The 9,778-nt window shown below is 45.9% G+C and overlaps 1 protein-coding gene across 9 annotated transcripts in view; it reads left to right on the top strand.

Annotated features, from left to right (window-relative positions):
- Nucleotides 1–507: 507 nt before the first annotated feature.
- Nucleotides 508–9,778, top strand: part of Limch1 (LIM and calponin homology domains 1) — a 298,145-nt gene continuing 288,874 nt past the window's right edge. For 4 of the 9 annotated variants that reach the window (XM_051198459.1, XM_051198456.1, XM_051198455.1 and 1 more), the window contains exon 1: nucleotides 516–696. In XM_051198459.1, the coding sequence (XP_051054416.1) occupies nucleotides 601–696 (96 nt within the window). In that variant the 5' untranslated portion in view covers nucleotides 516–600. Of the gene's footprint in view, nucleotides 697–9,778 lie in introns of all 9 variants that reach the window. The other 5 variants (XM_051198453.1, XM_051198452.1, XM_051198450.1 and 2 more) reach the window with 3 other exon arrangements.

The raw sequence follows: 9,778 nt of genomic DNA, 5'->3' as shown, positions 1-9,778 counted from the left end.
CTAGCTTGGTGACTGGCAAATGATAGGAGCTGAATAAATCCTTTGACTGAGTCAATAGACTAGGGCCCAGATAGCTTGTTGGAGTCCCCTCCTCTTTTAGCATAAAGATCTGGTGACAGCCTTCTGAATACTTAAGGCTGCAGGGCCAGGCTCTTGACCTCAGGTCTGTGGCTGGGAGGGTCAGCAGGTGCTAGCAATTGCTTCAGTCCAGCCGCAGTAGCGTTGTTTCCCTGCCCCACTTCACCCAGGTGTAGCTTGACCCCCTCCCCCATAGGATTTGGGCCTGTGGCAGGACATGCCGAGTGGCCAGCCGAGTCCCTCCCACGGTCCTTGCGTGAGCCGAGAGGGACGCCCGGCGCTCCTGGCAGGTTATTTTTAGCTGGGGGAGGGGACGGAGCGGCAGGCTGGGCAACACAGGCCGAGGTGGCCACGGCGTCCTCCGGCAGTGCGCGCCGCTGTCCTCCGGGACCTGCGCGGGGTGGGGGCGGGGAAGGCGGCGGGAGAGCGCGGCGGGCGGGAAGGGGCGGAGAGCGCGCTCCTGCGGAGGCGGCTGTGCTCATCCCAGCGGCCAAGCGCTCCAGTACTCGCCGGGCTTCGCAGATGGCTTGCCCCGCTCTCGGTCTGGAAGCCCTTCAGCCCCTGCAGCCCGAACCACCTCCGGAGCCTGCCTTTGCTGAGGCACAAAAGTGGATCGAGGTAGGTGCTGGCGGCGACCGGCGGCCTTTCAGGGGCGCCCAGAGCTGCTGCCCCGCGCTCAGCGATCGCGGGTCCAGCCCCCCCCCCCCCCTTTCGTGGCCAGTTTCCCTAGGTCACCCACCGCGGCCTCCAGCGGACTGCAGTTCTCCTGGCGTTGGAGCCCGGGGTGGTGGGCGTGAACAGAGGGACACTGCGGTTTAGCAGCGCGCCTAGGGGCAGGAGGCGGTCCCCTGCGCCTTCATCCCTGCTGCTTGCAGAGCTCGCAATCTCGGCTCGGTTTGCAAGCGCTGTCATGAGAAGCGCTGCAAACGCGTCAGGGGCTCGAGCTTCCAGAGTCCTTGAGGGAGCCGCATTTCAGGGTGTCCCGCTCCCTGCTCCACATTCCACCTCTTGGCCTCCCTCTTCGCCCTTCCGGAGCGGAGTTGGCAGTGTCTCTACAGAGGTTCATACCCATCAGAGAGCCTCTTGACTGTGTTCTGGCACCAGTTCAGGTGCGAGGCTGGCGCAGAGCATAGCATGGGGGAACCTGCAAGACCTAGTTGCGAGTGCACTATCCGTAGATACGCTACCCGGTCATTGGCTGCCCCCAGAGACCGCAGGGTGGGCTCCAGCAGGCCGTATACCTGACACATTTCACTTCTTAAATGCCTCGGTGGAAGGCCAAGGAAATCACTGGAGCTCTCGGCTCAGTCCAGGAAGCGCTCGCTGGGAGATCCTGATTCATGATGTCTATCTGCAGGTGCAGCTTAGCAGCCCTGCGATTCTGAAACGACTGGTCTTTGGGCTCAGGACGCGTGGAGGGCAAGAGTTGGGGAGGTGATCCACTCGTGGAACCCCTATTTCAACGGAATTATGCGTTGTGGGAGGTCAATTTGGACAAATGATACGCAACCCTCTTGCCCTGGCAGTTCAAAGGAGGATGTGTATAGCTAAGTCATGACCAAGCATGCATGAGCTTCATAGTACTACTCAGACTGTCACTTAGCGACCCCATCCCCACCCCCGGGACAACCCAGGTTTCCATTGTTGTTCTGGTGATAGAATTGTGAGGCTGCAGATTTAATCCTGCTGAGTTGCCTACAGAGGCAGTTGCTGGAAGGCTCCAGCCACAGGCCGCCTGCCGCCTTTCAGGTTAACCTTCTTCATGAATATCAAAGGGAAGGGCTATTTAAAAAACGGAGTTAAGGAAACAGAGAATACCAGACCCTATTGCTAAAAGCTGGGGCTGGCATGTCCACAGAATCCAGATAATTCACTACCAGATGAGAAGGAGACATTGGTCTCTTATTTTTGATGCGTGGCTGAAGGCTTGGAGTGTGACAGGTGTTCTCTCTGTGCTTGGACCTCACAGGCTCCACGGGAGACGTTTGTAGACTGTCTACTGGTGGTAGTGGAGAGTTGTAAGACTCTTTATCTTTCAGGTTCTTGAACTTGAACATTCTTTTGGGGAAAACTGATTGTATTTTGGAGGTAAGGGAACATACAGGGGGAAGAATAGTCTCTCTCCTCTCATAGGCACGTGGTTTATTCCCAGTTTATGTATTTGATATAATATTGACATGCTTTGCTTTAAAAGTGTATTGTGGTGTAAATTCCATACAGGATGGTGTGCCACTCTGAATTGCACATCTCCGTGAATTCTGTAGTAGTATGCATATTCCCCATAGATCAAGATATATAAAGCATCTTTTTTCCTGGTGGTATTTCAGGCCAAATATTACACAGTGTGGAGCACCAGTTTTCATATCAGTTTGAAGAAATGAAGAGCCAGTTTAAGAAAGGAGAGCCAGGTTAAGCTAAACACAGTTTAATATTATTCTTGTTACTTTCCCCTTTAAACTAGTCAAAGAAAGTGAAAACCCTACTGGGGAGAGCTGTGCCTGTGTGGCTTTAGGACCAGGCTGCCAGGCACGCTGCGTGTGCATAATTGAAGTGGCCTATCTCCTTTCCACAGTGGAGTTGTATTTCATTGAAAAGGGTGTTTCCCCTTCCAAGCCTAGACAGTATGAAAAGGTATTTGTGGGAGGGGCTGGGAAGATACTCAGTGCCCCCCCTCCTCACATTCCTCTTGAAATGTAAATGCCACGTTTGCAAACTGGGATCCAGGGGCCATAACAGATGGTTTTGCACACAGTTGCCCAGTGAACAAAGATTCCTAGGCTAATATAGCAATAATGTGTTTCTTAGTGTGAGCCACTTCCCATGGGGATTCTTATCAGGAGACAATCGCACCTCCTGTTAGGGGCCCATTGTCTACAGCAACATCCTCATTGGGAGGGCTTTGTTTTTCAGTTTTGTTCCACTGGTGATTAAATTTCCCACAGGCCTTTTCTTTTTCATTTTTCTTTTTCAGCAGCAGTCAGGAATTTTACCCTTTCAGAAAATGTTCCCTTGGGTGCAGCAGGTTAATAAACAAACTTTGCTACTACTCGGCTTCCTTAGTTCTGGGCTTCCTTGAATTGGGCTATTCAGAGAATTTACATTCTTCTTCTTTTTTGTCTATTTATTTATTTATTTATTTATTTTGAGACAGGGTTTCTTTTTTGAGAAACACTTTTGAGCCTGTCCTGGAACTCAATCTGTAGATCAGACTGGTCTCGAACTCACAGAGATCTGCCTGCCTCTGTCTCCCAAGTGCTGAGATTAAAGGCATGCTCCACCACCGCCCATCGAGAATTTACAAGAATTTACATTCTTAACAAGGCTCCAAAGCAAGCTCCTGGACTGTTGCGAACCTTACTCGCAACACTGGACAAAGTTTCTTAGCAGAAATTTCTCAGGCTGCAGCCTTGCCTTGACTATTTGAAGACCTTGCTACTGGGCAGGAAATGTGGCCCAGAAGCCAGAAACCCCCTCCCTCCAACCAGCTCCTGACTTAGATGTTAAAGGTGAACTCGATAATAAAGCTGGGCTTGGTCACAACTGGGTAGGGACAGTGGGTCACATTTCCAGTGACTTTTCATTGTTGTGGAAACAGGCTGAGTGTCTTTCTGTGGGTTTGGTGAGGGTCCTGGGGAAACAGCAAAGCTCAAGGATTAATTCACCATGAGCAAGCAGAGGCAAGGCTAGCTTCCTATCATATTGCCTGTCTAGCTCTTTTTCCCAAGCACGGGGCAGTAAGGGCTGCACAGTGAGCCAAGAGGCCTAACTTCCTAGCTGGAAATCCTTGGGTGGAGTCCCAGGTCTCTCACTTCTAGCTGACCGACCTTGGACAAACTGCTTTTCCTGTCCGTATGTTTCCAGATATTTTCTTTGAAAGATACCTTGAATTATCAACAAAACAACAAAGGGGTATTGTTGAAACATCTGTAAAACAGGACGTTAAATAACCTCAACTCACAGGAGTGCTGGAGGGTTTAATAAGTGAATATATTTAAAAATGCTTAGAATAGGGGCTTGGGATAAGACGTAGTAATTAAAGCGTTTGGCAGGTGAGTGTGAGGACTGGAATTTGGATCCTCAGAGTCTACCATACCCCTCCTCATCCCCCACCTCTCCCCCTGGTGTCCCCCCCCTAGCCCTCCCCCATGGCACTGGGATCCCCATGTAAGCTGACTTGTTAGACTAGCCGTAGTGGTGAGCTTTTGGAATAGTTTCTAGACACTGCCTTCAAGAATAAGATGGGAGTGACCCAGGAAAACTCCTGATGTCAGTGTGTGTGTCATGCACACACACACACACACACAAACACACACACGTACATACCATGCACACATGCACTAGTACCTGCATACACACATGCACACATGCACTAATACTTGTATACACACATGCACAGTGCAATAGTACTTGCACACACATATGCAGGCATGCAGTAGTACCTGCACACACAATGTACACATGCACTAGTACTTGCATACACACGTGAACACTTACACTCCACATGTGTATGTTAAGAAAGAAAGTACTTAGTGTAGCACCTGGTACTGTTTGAGTGATGGTATTACTATTATTCTTCTATTATTACAACCACTGTTGGTGGCGTGGCTAATAGCAGCTGAATTTGATTTTGTTCTGTTTTGGTTTCAGTCTTTTAATATCTTATTTTATTTATGATTTGTTTGTGTTTCAGTACCAGGAATTGGACAAGTGCCCCACACTGATCTGACATCCTAGTCTTATATTGATGCTCTGAGACTGAGGCTTGCTAAATAGCCCAGGCAGACCTGGAATCTGGGCCCTTTTGGGATTACAGGCACATACCACCAATGCCTGGCACTAAGGAGTTTTGAAAGAAATTCTTCAGAACTATATGTTTCTATTATTCAAAATATACTTCAGTTACCTACTCATTTCACTTCATTATCTCACTATATTTTACTACTTACTTATGCTGGGGATCAAATCCAAGTCTAGGCAGGAGTTGACACTATCTCAGTCTAGTAATTCTGGATACTTGGGCTAGAGATGAAGTAGATGCTACATGTTACTGTTTGATTTTAGGGTCTGAGATGAGCCTGTGATAGCTCACTTATGAGGTGACCTCACAGTCCCCCAAGGCTTATAAAATTACCCCTCAATATTAGATTGGACTTCAAACTGCAGAATGTAGTTTTGCTACCAAAGTCCGAGAAGAATCTTCAGTGCCTCTCTCCTTGCAGACAGTCTAAGACATTCAACTAGAGACTGGCTTGGTAGTGCCTCATTTTGCTGCCCCCTTTCTCCCATGCTAATATTGATGTTTGTTTGCAGGTAGAAAATTCTAATATGCTTGGTTCTCCTCTCCCATTTGTCTCTCCACCCACAACAATCTTAATCCGTTCTAATCTTTATTTTTCTCTTAAGTGCCAGACATGTTCTGGAGGACCAGATGTCCCTTCATCTGGGTTCCACTTGATTTGGATTTGGAACAGGTTGACAAGACTTTAAAAGGGAGAGGTTGAGGATTTGGACCCAACTCAATCATCTCAATTTGAAAAGTTTCTAGATTGCTTTCTCTTGAGTCAGGTTTTTGGTGATGAGTGCAGTCTTACTTGTAACCTAAGGCATGTTTCATGTGAGTGGGAACTTCATTTCCCTATGTCCACCAGGAATTGCCTTTTTTTTTTTTTTAAATCCCACTTTTATTCAGATCTGATACTGAAGATTAAACGCCCTGTAGGTGTCTTACAGCTCTGATACTAGAAGGTGTTGTATGGCTTGGCAGGTGGGGAAATTTATGAGTAGCCTTTGAGTTCATTTAGCATTTGGTGGCTAATAACTATGACATTGGTGATGCCGTGGTGTAAGCTGTAATTCAAGTTCTCTGTGACTCAAGTTCTCCATGACTCTTAATTTTGTTTTTTTAAATTGCAGTGAAGATTAGGTTTACTAATATTTCTCTAGCTTTGCTTATGAGAGATGAAGAGGAAGAAAACCCTTTTTGACTGGTTGGAGAAAGTCGATGTATAGACCAGAGCAAGCAGCGGCTTTCTCACAATGACGTTTAAATAGTCTGTCTTGTTTGTACACGAGCTGCGATGACACAATGCTGCCACATGATAGGAGAACAGTAAAGTCCTAGAGATTTGGGGAAAGGGGAAGTGAAATGGGAGGGGGAGCTGACTCTTCTTGCCTCAGCGTCTCCCTGGAAACTGATTGTATCAAACAAACTCTAAATGGGCAGACAGAGCTTTGGCCACTAAGAAGGGGGAGGGGAATGGAGACATTTGCTTCCAGCAGCTAGAGCTCTGAGCATTCTGCTTTTCACTGACTGATGACAAAGGACCTATGATGTCCACATCTGGCTTTGACTTCATGGGTGGCAGTCAGTGCTAGGTGGGACAAGGCAGCTCTTGAAGTACTGGAAATTGTGAGTTTTCTTTTCTTTCATTAGATGGCCCTCAGGAGGCAGCATGCTAAGGATGCTAATACTGCTTAGGATGAGAAACAATATTTATGGAGTGTTTACTGTGTATTGGTATTGGGCAAGATTTTATTTATTTATTTATTTATTTAGAGACAGAGTCTTTCCATATAGACCTGGCTGGCTTGGAACTTGCTATGTAGACTAGGCTGGCTTTGAACTCACAGAGATCTGCCTGCTTTTTGTCTCCTAAATCCTGGGCCTAAAGGTGGGCACCACCACACCCAGTAGAGGGCAAATTCTAAGTTTACGTGATAAGTACTGTGGTTGTAGATAAGAAACTTGAAGCTCTGACAGATTAAGTGTCTTGTCCAAGTACTAAATGGTAAATGTCAGAGACAGGACAGTAATCTATAGCATCATTTCTTAGGTTTCACAAATACATATTTATTATATATTAGTATATATATTTAGCATTAATACAGGTTATAATATCCATGTATTGTATATGTTATAGAGTATGATGTATTATATATATGTAGAATGTGTTAGTGCATGTTACATATACATACATAATATATATTACAAACATATTTCCAGTTATCCATAATTTATAGGCGAGGAATCTGGGCTTCTAGGAACTAAGAAAGTTTAATTCCCAATCAATTTAGTCACATAGCCCTTGCCATCTGATTCCTTATACTCCTCATTTAGGGCCCCGTGTCTCCTGTAAGGACTGTGCTTGACAGCGAAGAGGTCCAACTGTCTTTTGGGGACAGTATGTGGATTCAGGAGCTGCAGCTGCCTAGCCCAGCCTACTCCCCGTAGCTCATATTTTCCTCTTCAGGACTCAGATTGATCTCATGTGGGCAGACCATCTAACAGTTCCCTAGTAGGTGGTGCTACTGAAGGCAGACAGCTAGAGGAATCAGCCCCCCGCCCCCAGCTTGCTTGCCTTCAGACCTAACAATTTCAAAGATCTGAAGACAGATTCTGAAGTGTTTCATGTCTGCTAATAGAGGTCACAGCTCTCCTTATAACCTTTGTCTTCATTGCTGGCGTTGGTCTGTTGCAAGCGCACGTACCATCTACAAATGGGGAAGGTGTTCTCCTCACTACCCTCACTTTCCCTAGATAATTTAACTGAAGAGACAATTCCTGTGTGACCTGTGTGGTTAGTTCTTCAAATGGGATTTATGGGATGTGGGGGGAGGACACACCTTTTGTTAGTCCTGCCGTATTCCAGCACCACCGACACACGGACTCCTTGGTCTTTGCCACGCCTCCTACATCTTCATCTGAGAGTTTCCTCATCTGAGCAGGACTTTATGTTTAAATGGTGAAAGTGTTACATTCAACCAAGAGGCAGATCCTTCTGGGAGGGGAACAGAAGCCTCTGCCAGCCATTGGTGTCTCACCAAAGGCAGCTAAAGAATCTGGATATACAGCTCTGGAGCCTTTGGGGAACTCACTGTGGTTGGCATCCCTGTCACCTATGTTTCAGTGTGACCTTATTAGTATATTGTGGCCTTGATCTTCATGGCTCTTTTGCTGTTGTTGTGTGTTTGCATGTGTGTTTGTTATTAGGTACTGCTATGTAACCCAAGCTGGCTTTGAACTCAGGTCCTTGGGTCTCAGCTTCTGGAGTGAATGCTAGGATTACAGGCATGCACTGGCATGCCCGGCTGATTTTTGATTGAGCTACTCTTGTTGGAACTGTTTGTTCTTTTTAAGCATAGTTCACTGCTTTGATAGTTAAAAAATGCATTTTTTTTGTAATTCATTTTCTCCTGAGTTCTTAAGGATGTGTGTGCTTATATTCTAAGCAAAGAAAAGTATTTATGTGTATTTCGTGTAAGGAGACATAGGGAAAAGTATGACTTCAGTGAACTAAATGAGAAAATGAAAGACCACTAGAAATTTGCTGTTAAGTGACTGATAATTATAATGGTAGCTGACATGGAAGGGTTACCAGATAATATAGGGGAAATAATCGTTATTTTTAAAAAGAATGACATAATATTGGCAAAGCTCCTGCCAGGACATGAGACATATCTATCTTTGTGTGCATGAAGGAATGATGTAATGGAATTCAAGTCTACTGTGGAAAAACCCTATGTTTGCAGAATTGAGAACAACACATCCAAAGTGATGTTCTTGTGCATTGGACCTTGACAGGCTAGCTGTAGGATCCCAAGGAATCACCTTTGACATCAGGAAAAAAGCAAGGTGACTTGGTCTTTTGCCATACACCTACGCAATCACTTGGCAGATACCTTTTCCTACTACGCTTATATTGCCAGCAAAACGCTATGTTTGTATCTACAGTGAACTGTAAAGAATGAAGCGGTAAGCCAGTAGGAAAGGCTAGCCCACCTGTGCCCTTCTGTTTGCTCAGCAGTTACTGTGGTGAACTGCTAGGAGATGCAGTTTGTCTTTCAGGTCACCCCTGCCTGTGAGGGAAAGACTCCGCTATTACCTCATTACCTTTATGTATCTACATGTAGAAGACCAAGTTGCTTCTTGAGTAAAGGTCCAGGGTAGAAGGGTTGTGGCCTTTTCATTGCCAAGACCCAACACTTTAGAAAACAACAACAATAACAACAACAACAACAACAATAACAAAACCCTCAGCCTCATTTGTGATCATATGAGGAATCAAAATTCTCTTTATTTCAACAAGTACACCCTTCTTTTCCTTCTTTACAAGACATTTCTAGCAAATGGTACTCAATTATTTTATTTTAGTTGAATATTTTATTCTAATCAAAATGCCAAATACTCAGGGCTGGAGAGATGGCTCAGAGGTTAAGAGCACTGGCTGCTGATCCAGAGGACCCAGGTTCAATTCCCAACATCCACATGGCCATTAACACCTGTCTGTAATTCCAGTTCCAAGGCTCCTGCCATCCTCACACAGACTTATACTCACATGCCACATGCATGCACGAGTGAGATTAAGCATGCACGCACGTGCACACACACACGCACCACATCACACACACAGTAGACTAGAATTCCTTTAATGCTCTAAAGGCAGGGTGAAGGTCTGTGTGTGGAGAGGGACAGGGATCAAGGCGTTGTTAAATATGTTTATAACATTTCTCTGTCTATTCCTTTTGGCTGAGTACTGATGACCAGACTAGAGCATGGCAGTGTAGGCAAGGGTTCTGCCACTGAGCTACAGCCCTAGCTGCCACTAATATACTTGCAGGCTACTTAGAGAGAGTTAGCAGCATGGTCAACTAGACCTCTTTATCCAAGCCACAGAAAAAGTCAGAACTCTTTTTCTAGGAG

The sequence above is a fragment of the Phodopus roborovskii genome, unplaced genomic scaffold, assembly GCF_943737965.1.
Source record: "Phodopus roborovskii unplaced genomic scaffold, PHOROB, whole genome shotgun sequence".
Classification (NCBI taxonomy): Eukaryota; Metazoa; Chordata; class Mammalia; order Rodentia; family Cricetidae; genus Phodopus; species Phodopus roborovskii.
Note: the sequence above shows the minus strand (reverse complement) of the source record. Positions and strands in the feature narration are given on the sequence as shown.